The sequence below is a fragment of the Scyliorhinus canicula genome, chromosome 7 (genome assembly GCF_902713615.1).
Source record: "Scyliorhinus canicula chromosome 7, sScyCan1.1, whole genome shotgun sequence".
Lineage (NCBI taxonomy): Eukaryota > Metazoa > Chordata > Chondrichthyes > Carcharhiniformes > Scyliorhinidae > Scyliorhinus > Scyliorhinus canicula.
This window is the reverse complement of record NC_052152.1, coordinates 53,126,891-53,144,563: the sequence shown is the minus strand read 5'-3', so window position 1 is coordinate 53,144,563 and position 17,673 is coordinate 53,126,891. Positions and strand designations below refer to the sequence as shown.

General features: G+C 44.9%; 1 protein-coding gene across 1 annotated transcript in view; it reads right to left on the bottom strand.

The window, feature by feature from the left end:
- Positions 1-8,226: 8,226 nt before the first annotated feature.
- LOC119968970 (sodium/potassium-transporting ATPase subunit alpha) overlaps positions 8,227-17,673 on the bottom strand; it is a 60,314-nt gene continuing 50,867 nt past the window's right edge. The window contains exons 16-23 of the mRNA XM_038802028.1: positions 16,441-16,609; positions 15,433-15,587; positions 15,001-15,124; positions 11,727-11,872; positions 10,775-10,905; positions 9,249-9,350; positions 8,997-9,088; positions 8,227-8,434 (exon numbers count right to left, since the gene is read on the bottom strand). Of these exons, the coding sequence (XP_038657956.1) occupies positions 8,406-8,434; positions 8,997-9,088; positions 9,249-9,350; positions 10,775-10,905; positions 11,727-11,872; positions 15,001-15,124; positions 15,433-15,587; positions 16,441-16,609 (948 nt within the window). The 3' untranslated portion in view covers positions 8,227-8,405. The remainder of the gene's footprint in view (positions 8,435-8,996; positions 9,089-9,248; positions 9,351-10,774; positions 10,906-11,726; positions 11,873-15,000; positions 15,125-15,432; positions 15,588-16,440; positions 16,610-17,673) is intronic.

Here is a 17,673-nt window from a genome sequence, read left to right as displayed (position 1 = left end):
GGACCACCAGAAAAGGCTGCCGACGGTTGAAGATCTGGAGAACAGGTCACGCAGGTAGAACCTGAGGATCGTTGGCCTCCCGGAGCCACAGAGGCGGTGGTGGTACGAATTACTGATTCCTGGACAATGAACAAATTTTGAAGTGGGCCAGGCAGATGAGGAGCTGCAAATGGGAAGATAATGAGCTGCACATTTACCAGGATTTGGGTGCGAAACTGACCAAAAGAAGGGCGGGCTTCAATAAAGTTAAATCGGCCCTCTTCAAGAAGGGGGTGAAGTTCGGCATGTTGTACCCAGCTCGTTTGTGGGTTACTTACAAGGGTCAAGAACTTTATTTTGGATCGCCTGATGAGGCGATGAACTTTGTTAAGGACAGGGGACTGGCGGATGATGGAGGACATTGAGGGCGAGTAATTCTGTATCTATGCTGCTAAATTTCTTTGCTCTTTGGGTTTTGTATGTATTCTTTTTGTACCAATGTTTGGGCCGTTGGTCAGTTTTGTGTGCGGGTTAACTTTGTTCTTAATGGGGGACGGTGGGTGGAATTTTCTTTGTGTTTGTTGGAGATTGTTATGATTTGCATATGTATGTTGGAGCGGGGTGGGGGGGGGTGGGGAGGGAGATCAGTGGGGGGTAGGATGCTTGGCACAATGGGCTAGCTGGGCGGGGTAGCTCACGGAAGCGCAGTGGGGACGAGCAGGTGATCAGTTTGTTGAGGGGTATTGGGATTGCTATTTTGTTATGTGGGGGAGGGGAGGGAGGAGGGAATTGTTCTGCTGACAGGGGAGGGGCTGGTGCTTGGAGACAAATTGGAGGTCGATGATGGTGGACACCCGAGGGCGGGCCTGAGGAGGCGCGGACACGGGCTGGAGGCTGGCCTAAGGAGGGTGATGACTGATCAGCAGGGGGTGGGGGGCTGCCCCCCGACCAGGCTGATCACATGGAGGGCTGAATAGGCCGGTCAAGAGGGATTGCGTGTTCATGCATTTGAAGACAGACGTGGCAACGCTACAGCGGATACACCTGAGGGTCAGACTAGACTGAGGAAGGGGTAGGTTGGGCCGGTATTTCATTCGGGGCTAGACTCCAAAACTAGGGGCATTGTGATCTTGATCAATAAGCGGGTGTCATTTGAGGTAGTGAATCTAGTGCCGGACTCAGGGGCTAGGAATGTTATAGTGAATGGGAAGCTGCAGGGGATGCCGGTGGTATTAGTGAATATCTATGCACCAAACTGGGATGACACGGAGTTCATGAGGTGGGTGTTGGGGAAGATCCTGGACTTGGACTCACATAGGCTGATCATGGGGTGGGGGGACTTTAATACGGTCAGTGATCCGAGGTTGGATTTGTCGAGTTCAAGGACAGGGAGGGTGCCAGCAGTGGTGCATGGACTAAAAATGTTTATGGAGCAGAATGGAGGGGGAGATCCATGGAGGTTCGGATGGCCAAGAGTGAAGGAGTTTTCTTTTTTTCTCCCATGTTCACAAAGTATACTCCCGGATTGATTTCTTCATTTTGAACAGGACTTTGCTGGCGGAGTGGTAGATGCCGAATATTCGGCGATTGTCCTTTCGGACCATGCCCCACACTGGGTGGTTTTACGGGTGAGCAAGGAGGGGAAGTTAACGCCCCCAATGGAGATTGGATGTAGGACTGTTAGCAGATGAGGGGGTGTGAGGGCGGGTGAGGGAGGTCATCCAGAATTATTTGGAGATAAATGACACCAGGGAGGTTTCGGCAGCAATGGTGTGGGAGGCGCTGAAGGCAGTTGTTCGGGGGGGGGAGCTAATTTCGATATGGGCTCATAGGGAGAAGATGAGCGGGTAGAGATGGATAGGTTGGTTAGAGAGATACTCCAAGTGGACAGAAGGTATTCTGGAGCCCCAGAGGCAGGGTTGTTGAAAGAGCGGCAGAATCTGCAGATGGCGATTTGTCTGATATCCACAGGGAAGGCGGTGGGGCAGTTGAGAAAGGCGAGAGAGGCGATATATCAGTATGGTGAGAAGGCCAGTAGGATGCTAGCACACCAGCTCAGGAAAAGGGGGGCGGCCAGGGAGATAGGAAGAATGAAAGACAAGGGGGAAATACGGTCTTGGACCCAGCAGGGGTGAATGGGGTGTCCAAGGAGTTTTACAGTCAGCTGCATGTGTTGGAGCCCCCAGCTGGGGTGGAGGCGGAAGAGGCAGTTTTTGGAAGGGTTGAAGATTCCGAAGGTGGAGGAAGGGTTGGTGGACAGGTTGGGAGCCCCGATCAGGATTGTAGAAGTAGTGGAGGGATTGGAGGCTATGCAGTAGGGTAAGGCCCCGGGACCGGACAGCTACTCAGTGGAATTTTACAAGAGGTTTTCTGGAATGTTGGGCCCACTGCTGGTGAGGGTATTTAATGAGGCAAGGGAGCGTGGTGTTTTTCCTCCAACAATGTCACAGGCTTTGATCTCACTGATCCTGAAGCGGGAGAAGGACCCAGAGCTATGTAGGTCATACAGCCCAATCTCCCTACTGAATGGCGGCGCCAAATCGCTCGCCAAAATTCTGGCCTCAAGGATAGAGGATTGTGTGCCGGGTTGATAAGGGAAGACCAGACGGGGTTTGTCAAAGGCAGGGAGCTAACCGCCAGTGTCAGAAGGCTCCTGAATGTGATCATGATGCCCTCTGAGGCGGGGAGGTGGAGGTGGTTGTCGTTATGGATGCAGGGAAGGCCTTAGACTAGGTGGAATGGAATTATATATGGGAGGGTCCTGGGATAGTTTGGGTTTGGGCAGGGCTTTATTGACTAACTAGGCACCGGTGGTGAATTTGCAAATGAACCGGGTGAGTTCGGACAACTTTAGTCTGCACCGGGTGACAAGGCAAGGATGTTCTCTCACCCCACCGTTGTTTGCCTTGGCTATAGAGCCATTGGCAATGATGCTGAGAGTGTCAAAGGATTGGAAGGGGCTAGTCTGGGGTCAGGGGGTGGGGGGCTGATGGAACACAGGATCTCGTTATATGCAGATGATCTACTCCTGTATATTTCTGACCCGTTGGGAGGGGGTGGGGGAGATTATGCGGATCTTAAGGGAATTTGGTTGGTTCTCGGGGTAGAAGTTGAATATGGGTAAGAGTGAGCTTTTTGTGAGCCAGGCGAGGGGGCAGGAGAGGAGACTGGGGGAGTTGCTGTTTAAAGTGGTGGAAGGGAGTTTTCGTTACTTGGGTATTCAGGTGGCACAGGGATGGGAGTAGCTACATAATTAAACTTGATCCGGTTAGTTGAGCAAATGAAGGAAGATTTTCAGTGTTGGGATGTGCTCCCGTTGTCACTGGCGGGAGGGTACAGATCGTAAAGATGATGGTTCTCTTGAGAGTTTTGTTTGTTTTCCAGTGCCTCCCTATTTTTATACCAAATGCCTTTTTTAAGCGGGTGATCTCGGAGTTTGTGTGGGCGTATAAATGCCTGCGAGTAAAGGAAGTGCTGCTGGAGCGGAGCCGAGTGGTCAGGGGGGAGGATTGGCACTGCCGAACTGTAGAAACTACTACTGGGTGGCAAATATAGCCATGATTAGGAGGTGGGTAGTGGGAAGGCGTCGGTATGGGAGCGGGTGGAGGCGGCCACATGTAAGGGCACACGTTTAGAAGCACCGGTAACCGCTCCTCTGCCGTTCTTGCTGGTCTGGTACTCCCCAAGCCCAGTGGTAATGGCCGCCCGGAGAATTTGGGGGCAGTGGCGGAAGCTTATTGGATTGGAGGGAGCGTCGGTGTGGGCTCCAATTTGTGGTAATCACCAGGCAGGATGGATGGTGGGTTTCGGAGGTGGCAGAGAGCAGGGAGTGAGAAGCTGACGGATTTGTTTATCGATGGGAGCTTTCCCTGTTTGGAGGATCTGGAAGAGGAGTTTGAATTGCTGGGAGGGAATGGATTTTGTTATCTGCAGGTGACGGATTTTGTGCGAAGGCAGGTTTCGACCTTTCCGCTTCTACCACCGCAGGGGATACAGGATAAGGTAGTCTCTAGAACGGGTGTGGGAGAGGGGAAGGTATCGAAATCTATAAAGAACTTATAGAGTGGGAGGAAATCTAGATAGGTGAGCTGAAGCGTAAATGTGAAGATGAGTTGGGAAAGGTGTTAGAGGCGGGTCTGTGAGAGGATGCTCTAAGCAGAGTCAATGCGACCTCATCACGTGCCAGGCTCAGCCTGATACAATTCAAGGTGGTTCACCGGGCACAAATGACGGTGGCCTGGTGAGCAGGTTTTTTGGGGTGGAGGACAGGTGTGCAGGAGGGCCCGCAAATCATGTCCGAAGCTCAGGGGATTCTGACAGGGATTTGCAGATGTCATGTTTACGGTACTAAAAATATGGTCCAAAGATGTGCGGGTTAGGTGGATTGGCCATGCTAAATTGCCCGTAGTGTCCTAAAAAAGTAAGGTTGGGGGGGGGGGTTGATGGGTTACGGGTATAGGGTGGATACGTGGGGTTGAGTAGGGTGATCATTGCTCGGCACAACATCGAGGGCCGAAGGGCCTGTTCTGTGCTGTACTGTTTTATGTTCTATGTTCTATGGGTGGCACCAAGTCCACAGGTGGCGATTTTGAGTGTAGGAAGACCCAGGAGTCCAGGGGGCGAGAGAGGCCAATGTTTTGGCCTTTACCTCCTTGGTCGACCAGAGACGGATCTTACCAGCACGGAGGGAGTCGAAGCCCCTAAAATCAAGGGCTGGGTTTCCAAGGTTTGAGAAAATAAAGTTCGCCCCGAGACGATCAATGTTAGGCTTCGTTCGGAGGTGGCAGCCGTTTTTTTTATTTTTTTTTTAAATTAAAATTTTTTTTTTACATTACCCAATTATTTTTTCCAATTAAGGGGCAATTTAGCGTGGCCAATCCACCTACCCTGCACATCTTTGGGTTGTGGGGGGCGAAACCCACGCAGACACGGGGAGAATGTGCGAACTCCACATGGACAGTGACCCAGAACCGGGATCGAACCTAGGACCTCAGCACCGTGAGGCAGTTGTGCTAACCACTAGGCCACCATGCTTGGCAGCCGTTATATTGACTTCTTCGGGGAAAACTAAACTGTTAGCAGATTTAAGAAGTGGGGTGGGGTTAGGGAGGGACAGGGGGAGTTAGGTTATTTTTGGCTAGCTTAGGCAGGAACAGTGGGAGATGGAGTGTATTACGCACTGAATTATGCTTACATTTGTATTTCTATCTTTTGTGGTTATAAAGCCGTAAATGTCTTAATAACATGTCTGTTAAAAAAAAGGGAAATGAGTAAGTAAAGTGAGTATTGGTCCTCTAGAGTGACAATGTTGAGTTAATAGTAGATAATAAGGAAATGGCAGACAAACTGAACTGAGCTTGCTTGTCTTCACTTGAGGGTACAAAAAACAATCACATAATACTGTAGCTGTGGGAGTGAAATTACAAACACCAGGGAAGCTGGACTGAGCAAACCGATGGAGTTGCGGATCCTGAAAGACTCCATCCTAGGGTCTTAAAAGGAGGTGCCAAATGAGGTATTAATTTTCCAAAATTCTCTACGTTCCATCAGACTATAAAGTAGCAAATATAACCCCCCTGATTTAAGAAGGAAGGCAGAAAACAGTATATTGGCCTGTTACCTTGTCAACTGTCATGGGGAAGGATTTTAAAAATTCATTTACAGGTTTGGGTGTTGCTGGTTAGGCCAGCATTTATTACCCATCACTAATTTCCCTTGAGGTGGTATTGGGAGTGCTGCCTTCTTGAATCACTGGCAGTCCCTGTGGTGTAGGTGCACCCATGGTGTTGTTAGAGAGTGCCAGGATTTTGAAGGAACAGCAATATATTTCCAAAGCAGGATGGTAAGTGGCTTGAAGGTTAACTTCCAAGGTGGTGGTGTCCCCATATTTATGCAGCCCTTACCCTTCTAGGTGGTAAGAGTTGTGGGTTTGTAAAATGTTGCCGAAGAGCCTTGGTGAATTCCTGCAGTGCCCTTGTAGATTGTACACACTGCTGCTACTGTGTATCCGTGGTGAAGGGGGTGACTGTTTGTGAATAGGCTGCTTTTTCCTGATGGGGTCGCACTTCTGGAGTGTTGTTGGGGCTACATTCATCAAGGCAAGTGGGGAGCATTCCATCACATTCTTGATGTGTGACTTGCAGATGGTGGACAGGTTTTGGAGAGCCAGGATTTAGGATTCTTTTCATAGAATTTAAAAAAATAGAATCACTACAGTGCAGGAGGCCATTCAGCCCATCGTGTCTGCACCAACCCTCTGAAAGAGCATCCCGTGTAGGCCCACTCCCCTGCCCCATCCCCGTAACCCCACCTAACCTGCACATCCCTGGGCAGCACAGTAGCCTTGTGGATAGCACAATCGCTTCACAGCTCCAGGGTCCCAGGTTCGATTCGGGCTTGGGTCACTGTCTGTGCGGAGTCTGCACATCCTCCCCGTGTGCACGTGGGTTTCCTCCGGGTGCTCCGGTTTCCTCCCACAGTCCAAAGATGTGCAGGTTAGGTGGATTGGCCTTGATAAATTGCGCTTAGTGTCCCTTAGTGTTGGGTGGGTTTACTGGGTTATGGGGATAGGGTGGAGGTGTTAACCTTGGGTAGGGTGCTCTTTCCAGGAGCCGGTGCAGACTCGATGGGCCGAATGGCCTCCTTCTGCACTGTAAATTCTATGATCTAAGGGGCAATTTTACCATGGGCAATCCACCAAACCTGCATATTTTTGGACTGCGGGATGAAATCGGAGCACCGGGAGGAAAACCCACACAGAAACGGGGAGAAAATGCAAAGTCCACAGTCACCCAAGGCCAGAATTGAACCCTGCCCTGGCGCTGTGAGGTAACAGTGCTAACCACTGTGCCACTGTGGTTTTACTTCCTAGCCTGCTCTTGTAGCTACAGTATTTATATGGCAGGACCAGTTTCTGGTCAGTGGTAACCCGCAGGATGTTGAAAGTAGTGGATTCGGCGATGGTAATGCCATTGAATGTTAAGGGTCAATGGTTAGATATCTCTTGTTGGAGATGGTAACTGCCTAGCACTTGTGTAGCGTAAATGTTACTTGCCACTGATCGGCTCAAGGCTGGAAATTGTCCAGGCTATGCTGCATTTAGACTTGGACTGTTTCAGTATCTGAGGAGTTTCAAATGGTGCTGACATAGTGCAATCATCCCTTTCGTACCTTATGATTATGAAGGTCATTGATGAAGCAGCTGAAGTTGGGTCTATGGCAGTTCTCTGAGGAACTCCTGCAGCGATGTCGGGCCCGGGCTTGGGATGATTGACTTCCAACACAACACAACCAGGATGTGGCCAGGAATAAAATAGTGCAGTCTGGTAACTGCAGACCTTGTCAACTGTTTTTTGACAGTTTAAGTGTATAGCAAAGTACATCTCTAAATAACAGACGATAGTCTGATATTTAAAAAATGAAACGTTAGAAAGGTTCAGATTTGATCTGATGATATGGAAGTCTGAAGAAAGGTTTCTAATTCAATTACAGGGGGCTGTTGGAAACTGCTAGTAAACAGTGAGGAAAATAAGTTAAACTTAATGCACGAATATCATTGTAACCTCCCCCATCACCTCCCCAGCGTGCACATTTAATCGGAAGAGGCGGGTGGTGTAAAGCTGCACAATAAACCTGGATAAACATTCACTAATCCAGAGTCCTGGTAAAGCACAAAGCAGGTTGATTTCATGATTATGCAAAGTCTAAAGGTTTCAAAAGTGCGTGCTAATGAACAAGTGAGAAGTCAAAAACTGCAGTCAGTGTACTTTTGACATTCCTGCGTTATTAATGAGAGCACATTTCCAACAGTAAAAAGATATAATTCCATCCATTCATTGCTGATATGGTTAAAAAAAATAAAATAAATGAGAGCCAGGGATGAAATCAGAAACTAATGGTACAAAACGCAGCCATCTTGATCTGCATTGGCTGAAGAAAGCTATCCAGCCTAATCTCATTTTGAAGCTCTTGGTCTGTACTCTCATGAATTTCAAATGTATATCCACGTAGTTCTAAAATGGATCTTCTTCTAACTGCTATCAGGAAGTGATTTCAATGTATATTAATATTTTGTAGAAGTAGTACTGTTCAGTCTAAGGATGCATAAGATACCCACAACAGGCCTATTTCAGACAGGAATTATAACCAGTACTGGTAAGTAAAAGAAAAACAAACCAATACCTAATGCAAATGGTGTGAATTAAACAGCTGTGTAATTAAGTAAAATATGAAAGCATTGCACACAGACTGACATAATCCAATTTATTTAAATTATACTTGTAAAAAGTTTATATAAAACCACTGACGTTTTCAGTTTTGTTTCTTACAAAACAGTCCATCTCCATTCACCACAATTAGCACTTTAGTAAATGTTTAATAGTTAAGGCAGACAAACAAACTGATGAAATGTATGAGCATTTGTTCTTCTAATAATACGTTTCCTGCTCCACCCAACCTAGTAACAAAAAGGAAAAGAAGTTAGGCAACACATTTTTATGAAAGGTAAAGTCCAAGATAAACAAAACTGAGGTCAATTCAAAAGTCATTACATAACTCATATTTTTTTTGCAACAATTTATTGCCCTCTTTCTGTTCATCCCCTCTTGCTCTCCTGAAGGAAGTAACAGTGTGGTGGTCCTACAGTGTGGTGGTTCCACAGCCAAACAGGCATTGCCCAGTAAATATACCACCTATATATGGCTGTTTTTCATGCCTAAGGCAAGACAGCAAATGCCAGCAGGAAGGTTGCAGTCATTTCCCACCTGAGGTGAACTTGTACTTGTTCAACTCCCACATTCATGCATTTCCAAGACTTCACTGGACAACAATTGGGAGCCAAATCTAGGTGATTTCCTATCACCTCTGCCAATATCCCTAGCCCAGGAGAGCTAGTTGACCACCTGTTTCTGATCAGCAGAGACACCTGCTTTATATGTCCCATAGCACAACTATCTAGCTTATTTACAAATCTACATTAAATACTTCCAAACACAATGTTACAAACGGTTCTAAATTACCTCCAGGGTTCCTACGGATGATGAACCTTCGCATTTCATCATAAAGAAATATGATAAGACTGTATGGAAAGGCACAGAACCACCAGCTAGGCCTGAAAGAAAGCAAAATAGATTAAAGACCGAAGGAGGAGGATGCTTACCAAAAGTAGAACGGCCACAGCACAGAAAATCGGAACACGAGAAGGTGCTTGTTATTTTGAACTAAAAGCAGCCATTAGGTAGGAATCAGGACAGAAAATGAGAACTACTTACTTGAGTGGGTACATCCTCAGCGCTATATCAGTACCAGGGCAGTATGAAAGGAAAGCAGCAAGTGCTGTCTCTTCAAACAAACCAAAGATGAGAATTTTGTTCCTGTGAAATAATGAAATGTGTTATTGAAGGAAGGAAGGCAACAGAGCGCACTCAGCACCCAAAGCACTAGGATTCCCATTACTGAACACAAACTCAAAACTGGGGCAGTTTCATTGGGGCTGGCAACTTGGGGTAACAAGCTGAATGGCCATTATCCATTTATAAGCTAGGCGCCATCAGGTTATTCCATCAGTGACTTTGACTCAATCCTTGAATTACTTTCACGATGCACTTTACTGAAATAAAGTCACAATGCACTTTACTGAAAAAGGAGTTGGGAGGACAATATTAAACCAATGGATAACCAGTTCCATGAAACCTGGTTGATTTCAACTCTCCCTGGTCCAAGGTATAGATGCCAATTATATCGCAACTTGGATCAGATAACTTGGTACAGACCAGATACTGAAATGATGACAATTTGCAGCAACATACTGCAGCATACAGCACATTCGCTTATAACATAAATGGGTGACCGTACATCCATTGTAAGAAGTCTTACAACACCAGGTTAAAGTCCACCAGGTTTGATTCAAACACGAGCTTTCGGAGCGCAGCTCCTTCCTCAGGTGAATCCATTCTATCAGATGAATAGCTCTACCCACCTCAACCCCTTTGTTTTCATCCCATTTCATTTTAACTGTCTTTTACCATTTCTTTCTTTCTTGTCTTTCTTTCTATATATCCCCCCACCTTATCCACCCTTTCCTCCTCATTGCTTCCCGCTTCCCCTCCCCCCACATCTACATCTGTCACAGTTTATCCTTTGATGTTCGGCCTTTCACACTTTTTATTCTCTCTGGGAACTGCCATTAGCAATCCTTTCCCTCGGTTTCTGTGGTTCTGACTCGTCTTTCTTTCTTTCACTCCACAGTATAAATATTTCTGTCTGTGCAGAGTCTGCACGTCCTCCCCGTGTGTGCGTGGGTTTCCTCCGGGTGCTCCGGTTTCCTCCCACAGTCCAAAGATGTGCGGGTTAGGTGGATTGGCCATGCTAAATTGCCCGTAGTGTCCTAAAAAGTAAGGTTAAGGGGGAAGTTGTTGGGTTGCGGGTATAGGGTGGATATGTGAGTTTGAGTAGGGTGATCATTGCTCGGCACAACATCGAGGGCCGAAGGGCCTGTTCTGTGCTGTACTGTTCTAAATCTAAGTCTTTTAGCTTTGACAAAGGGTCATCTGGACTCCAAACTTTAGCTCTTTTCTCCCCCTACAGATGCTACCAGACCTGCTGAGATTTTCCAGCATTTTCTCTTTGGTTCCATTCTATCAGGTTTGTCCATGCCAGACTCTACCCTGCAGTAGTCTCATTTACATCCATTGGAATAAATGAGAAAGAGAAGATTTAATTCTGAAATGATTTTGTCAAAGGTGTCAATTGTAACTTCTCCCCCCACCACCCCTGGAAATATTAGTTAAATATTTACTTCATTCCCTGCTGGAAGACAGAGTTCCTTCTGGTCTTACAGATTACTAAGTCAGCCCACTGCACAACCACAATGCTGATGAAGAATGAAGTGTGGCACGTGAACTCCACAATTTTCCGCTGTTCGTAAGTCTGAAAAAGGACAGAAATATTAAGAGGGAAGTTGACTTAAATGCTAAATATGCTCAGAGATGATACAGTCAGGGAACTCAATCTTGATAAGACAAAGTAGTGTGATAAGACTTTGAAGTATTTATTTTATTTCACTGGACAAACTCCAACCCAGTGATGGAAATTTGTGCATTAGGGGCAGCAAATACAACATTCCAGCTCAGATAAGAAAGCAGTTCACACATTCTAATTACATTTCCCCTTTATCTTCGATTTCTTTCCAGAGTGAAAATGTAACTGCTCCTCTTATCTCCATCCTAAAACCTTGATTATTCATTATAATAGAGGGACCCTCCCACAAAGTGAATTGGTTATTTTCTGATGGAATATTAAGTAATCAAGTGCCTACTGACTCCAATTTTTCCATCTTAGAAAGAGTCTTGAAAAGAGAAGTTACCAGCATCGTCAATCCCACTGCTGTCCTAGAGCCTCAAGGCTCAACAGCAGGAATGTACAGAATTAAATTCCACAAGGATTTGGATATAATCATTTGTATTGAAAGATCAAGAGTCTGCTTTAATTAATTAAAAGTGTTTAATTTTGTAAATTAGGCCCAAACTGCATAAACGATTTCCCGGTTCCACTGTAAAACAAAAATAGTTCCTTTCAATAAGTTGCCCTAGATGATGCTCAAAGCGGTGTGTTAGAAAAGGTACTATTACAATCATCAGCTTCCAAAGTAATTATTGAGGGATGCCGTGTCCCCAAAGTCTAAATTGACTATATTACAGGAAACCAGCCATTGGTTCTCACCAATACATTAGTAGGAGGCTAGTACCTACCCACTGTTGACCATAGCTATCTTCTACATCACTTAACCATCGGTCGTCCCATTTCACACGCTTTCCAAGTAGATCCCCTGGGAGGAATCCATTCTCAGCCAAGATCACAAAATATGTGAAAAAACCACCCAAAGCCTGGATCATTCCTGGATAAAAGGAATTACAGTTGTCTTTAATTCTTGCCCCTAAGCATACAATGAAGTCCAGCAACATTGATAAAAGTACACTATTACAACAATTGAAAAAAAGAGGTATCAGTATATTTGGAACGGTTTCCTCTGACAATGCTTACTCCAACATTGGAACAGGCAATACGAGCTGTGTAACAAGCCAGAATTAGCAATCGGATAGTAAGGGAACATCTTGTAAGCGGTTACCATAACATGATCAATTTAATCTTAATTATGAGACAGCGAAGAGTATAAAACTTAACAAAGGTTAAGGGCAGAGGCATGAACTTGCTACAGCAAACCTGCCTTACTGAAGGAGATATTTGGTACAATCCAAGACCTATCAAGGCAAAAGTACCACTTGTGTAATCAACAAATGAGATAAGATACAGTATAAATCTACAACAGATTTATATAAATGCATAAAAATGTAAAAATCCAGCTGACAGATATAAAAAGCAATAAAGTTTTTAAGTTTTAAGAGCTGCAACAAAAGAAATATATGAGAATAAGTACTTGAAAAGGCTATAAATACAAATAATAAAATTGTTATATAAAAGCAAATAAGGAACATGTAGACTTTTAAAAGAGAGACTGATGTGATGCAGTAAATCACAATGTAAATGGTGCCACAGTCCCACAGGATGATAGGCTGCTCTCCACTTTGAGAGCTGGTTGGTGGTGATTTAACCCGAGGGTCACCACAGTTTAGGCAAGGACAGGGTTGAGAAGGAGGGACATTCATGAGTAACCTCAGCCAGTACGGGAATTGAACCTGCACAGTTGCTGTCACTCCGCATGACAAACCAGCCATCCAGCCAACTGAGCTAACCAACCCCCAGTTATTGACAATAAAGGAAAGGCAGCTTGTTAAAGGAGTACTTTGCATCTACACAGTCGAAGGACAAAATACCTGCAGGTTATTAAAACTAAATCAATGGGAGAAACTTGATTACAATCTGTCATCGGGGACAATGACTGAGCTGGTCAGAAAGTCACTGTGGAGTTGTGATAAGTAATTATGTTTGAATAATCTGGTTAAATGTTTTTGAGAAGATTAACTTGTTTAGGAGTGTACTTACAGGATGTTGTCTATACATACTGACAGAAAGCATTTGTTATGGTTTCATGCAAGAGATTGACAAGCAAAAATAAGAGCGACACAAATAGAGGCAAATCAGTTGAGAAGTGGAGATAAAAAAAAGAGTTGTGGCAAAGGGTATGCACCCCAATTGGCAGGGTGTGACCAACAGTGTTCCCCTAAGGATTTGTACTGGAGACTCTGCTTTCAGCTTATTTAGCTCTTCTCAAACATGCCCACCATTAAGTCTGGCAACAAAGGTTGGATTTGACGCATATTACTTGCTGTTGCAAAACAGTAACATTTGAGAAAAGATATTTCAGGGTCTTGGAAGATTTCTCAAGTTTCACACTATGGGCGGGATTCTCTGGTCCCGCTGTAGTGAATGGGAGATTTGGCTGAGCGTCAAATTCTCCATCCTGACAGCAGCGGTAGCATTGAGTGCAGAGCATGCCTACCTATATAACAGGACCTTTCAGAGATAGATTGAACTAACTTCTAGAATTGTTTCAAAAACAGCCAACACATAGCAAATGTAATTGTATAGAAGCCGCCAGAAGCAGTACAGGAGTATGTACTGAATTAGGCAGCATGGTAGCATTGTGGATAGCACAATTGCTTCACAGCTCCAGGGTCCCAGGTTCGATTCCGACTTGGGTCACTGTCTGTGCGGAATCTGCACATCCTCCCAGTGTGTGCGTGGGTTTCCTCCGGGTGCTCCGGTTTCCTCCCACAGTCCAAAAATGTGCAGGTTAGGTGGATTGGCCATGCTAAATTACCCTTAGTGTCCAAAATTGCCCTAGTGTTGGGTGTGGTTATTAGGTTATGGGGATAGGGTGGAGGTGTGGACCTTGGGTAGGATGCTCTTTCCAAGAGCCGGTGCAGACTCGATGGGCCGAATGGCCTCCTTCTGCACTGTAAATTCTATGACCAATTTGCACTCATCAAATTCCAACTGAACTAACTGTTGAAATAAATCCAAACATAAAGCAGTCACTCAAAATCAATGAGACTCATGTTAGGCATAGTTTGGGGAAATTATCTGGCATGAGAACAGTATTTCTGAGTACAAGGCAATTTTGTGCGAGCATTACAGTGGGCGGTACGGTAGCAGTGGGTAGCACTGTTGCTGCACAGAGCCAGGGCCCCAGGTTCGATTCCCGGCTTGGGTCACTCTGTGCGGAGTCTGCACGTTCTCCCTGTGTTTGTGTGAGTTTCCTCCGGTTTCCTCCCACAAGTCCCGAAAGACTGGCTGTTAGATAAATTGTTTGGACATTCTGAATTCTCCATCAGTGTACTCGAACAGGCGCCTGAATGTGGCGACTAGGGGCTTTTCACAGTAACTTCATTGCAGTGTTAATGTAAGCCTATTTGTGACAATAAAGATTATTATTATACAGTTTTGGATAAATGGGTCCAAAAACTGATAGAGAGGATTTTAGTTTGATCAAAACCTTGTCACTTGCTGGAACAAATAATCTGCTCCAATCATGCTGCTACTCAGTTCATCTTCAACAGCAAAGTGTGCCATTTGTCTCTTCCCTGAATTTCATACATGCTTCCTCTGCAGGTGCTGACCCGGTATTGTTCTGGGATTGCCTCAATTTGCTGCAGTGCATTGTTATACACCTTCTAAGTACATTATTTAAATGTCCACTGAAACTCTAGTGAGCAGGAGCTGCATATTGTGAGTATAGGGCTCTATCCTGCTCTTATGTGACAGTCATTCCCAGGGTCAGAGCTGCAGTCCAAGAATGGACAATTTGGCTAACATTCCAGCCCAAGGCTAGTGTCATTCAAGACAAATACAGCACCACTGCAAGCTTGGCTGGACTCAACCCAGACTGAAGTTTGAAACAGTCATTCTTGGCCTGGGTATCCTGCACTAAATGGAACTGTGCGTTTTGCCATACTGAATATGCTGGAGGCTATGTGGAACAAATTAACCATTTTATTGTGCGCAATATCTGTAGATTTATCAAAATAGTGAAAAGTTAGAATGGCCAACCAAATCATAGCTCACCAATCTGTCCATAGGCCATACTGATCAATCTCTCATTCACCAGTTTGTCGGTCTTGGGGTTACGGGGCTCTCTCTTCATTATATCACTTTCAGCCTGTTCATAAGCAAGAGAGATGGCAGGGACCTGCAAAGAACAGCAACCATTGGTGAAACCATTGTACCAAACTCCACTGTGATAGCATTACTTATTTACATGCAACTAGCTTCAACAATTTGCAGTTATCCATTTAATTGTCAGGGCAGCAGAACAGCAATGTGCAGATGTCATTACAGAAAGGGGAAATTGTTTGTGGGTCATTCTCCTATCGCTGACTCAAAAGAAGGATAAACCTACTGGTTGAAAAAGAGAGAAGAAAATATCAACCCAATCTTAGAGCTTAAAACATCCCCCTCAATAAAAATAACTCGAAAAGGAATCGACTACAAACTCACCATGTCAGTACCCAGGTCAATGCAGAGGATGGTAACAGTTCCAAGTGGCAGTGGGACATTTCCAATGATGAAAACCAGAAAAGGTGTGATTTCAGGGATATTGCTGGTTAAAGTGTAAGCAATGGATTTCTTTAGATTATCAAAAATCAGGCGACCTGTAAAATGATCAGATCAAAATTTGAAGTCATTAAATAAATCACCACACCTGCACAAGCTGGGCTCTGATTTTGTATTTCTTGTAAAACTGCAAGGCACTCCAAACAACAATTGCCTATGGGAAGTTACATAAAACACCAAAGATAGACCATTAAATTGTTAATCTTGAAAAAGGCATCGGCATTATTTAGCCCAAGACAAAATAGTGATGGGCACTCCACAGGTTTAAATATTAAGCATGCCCTGAATATCAAAAAACTCATTTATTTCCCTTCCAACTTTCTGCCCTTGTCCTTCATCTCAAGGTGGTCTGTTACGCTGGGCACATTACCGCAGCTGGCAGCAAACCTGCAGTAGCTTACTTACAGGCATTCTTCATATGAAGCAGGACAGCCAAGTGCCCAAGAAGTTATTTATCATTAAAACATCACAGCCGAGTTAATGTCATTCTGATTTTAAAAAACACGTGCACATTTTTTTGCAGAGTTACAGAACACAGGAAGAACCGCAGTCCTGCTGATTGACCCCCCCCCCCCCCCCCCCCCTTCCTCACTTAAGCCTTAAACATTAATATCCCACAACAACCCAAGTTGCAGTCAGCTAACTTAAACAAGTTGTGTATTCCCTATTTGTATTAAGTATTCTCTACAGATCTTGACCAACTGGAAGACATGTGTTAAGCACAGGATTAAAAAGTGAAAAATGTACAGGTGCTGCAAATCTGAAATAAAAATGGAAAGTGCTGGGAGTAAATAGCATTGTTTTAGATCTTCAGAATTTTCCATTTATATGTTAGAAATGGAAAAATTCCAAACGCCAAAACTATGCATCAGCTTCAAATATTACCCTCACCTTCCTCCACACCGGTGACAATGGAAGCAAAGTTATCATCTAGCAGGATCATGTCAGCAGCTTGCTTGGACACATCAGAGCCAGCAATACCCATTGCAACACCAATATCAGCCTTCTTCAGAGCAGGAGAGTCATTCACTCCATCACCTGTCACAGCTACAATGGCACCCTGCAGAGATATAAATCACAATATCATCAAACCGTGTGTCAACCTTGGTTCAATTAGTAGCACTCTCACCTCTCAGTTGCAAGTTCAAGTCCCACTCCAGCAGTTCAGCGTAAAACCCAAAGTTGCACTCCACTGCAGTACTGAAGGGCTGCTGTGCTGTTAGGTGGTTGCTCGTGGGCAAGATGCTAACCCAAAGCCCTGTATGCTCCCTTGAGGATATAAAAGATCCGATGACACTATTTTGAAGAACACCTGGGGAGTTACCCAACTGGCAATATTTATCCCTGAACGAACATCACAAAAATAAATATTCTGGTCGTGTTCACTGTGTTATTTGTGCCATGCATAAACTGGCTTCTGCACTGCCTACATCATAAGAATCACTGCAGTTCAAAAGTATGTCATTCATTTAATGTGATTTTGTGGCAATCTGGGGCTGTAAATGGTACAATATATAAATGCAAGTTTTTTTTTGTGTGATGTCCTTTATGAGGAAAGTACATTTGCGGAGGCAAAATGACTGCAGATGCTGGAATCTGAAACAAAAACAGAAAATACTGGACAATCTCATCACAGCATCTGTGGAACGAGAAGGGAGCTAATGTAGAGTCTGGATGACTTTGTCAAAGCCTCCTTTCGGAGGTGCCATCATTTGGATGAGACAATAAATTTGGCCCATCAGGTCTTCACCGACCCTCTGAAGCAGCACCCCACCTAGGCCCAATCCCCCACCCTATCCCATAACCCCACCTAGCCTTTGGACATGAAGGGGCAATTGATCATGGTCATGGTCATTTCATACAACCTGCACATTTTTAGATTGTGGGAGGAAACCAGTGCACCCGGAGGAAACCCACGCAGACATGGGGCGAATGTGAAAACTCCACAGTCACCCGAGGTCAGAATCGAACTCGGGTGCTGTGAGGCAGCACTGCAAATCACTGCGCCACTCTACACCCAATACTTGTTCAAACTCAGTCTTTCATAGCTACTCCCATCTTGAAGGGTTAGATTTTACAAGAAAACTCCGCTCTCTCCCCACTATCCTCGGGCAAACTTCGCTG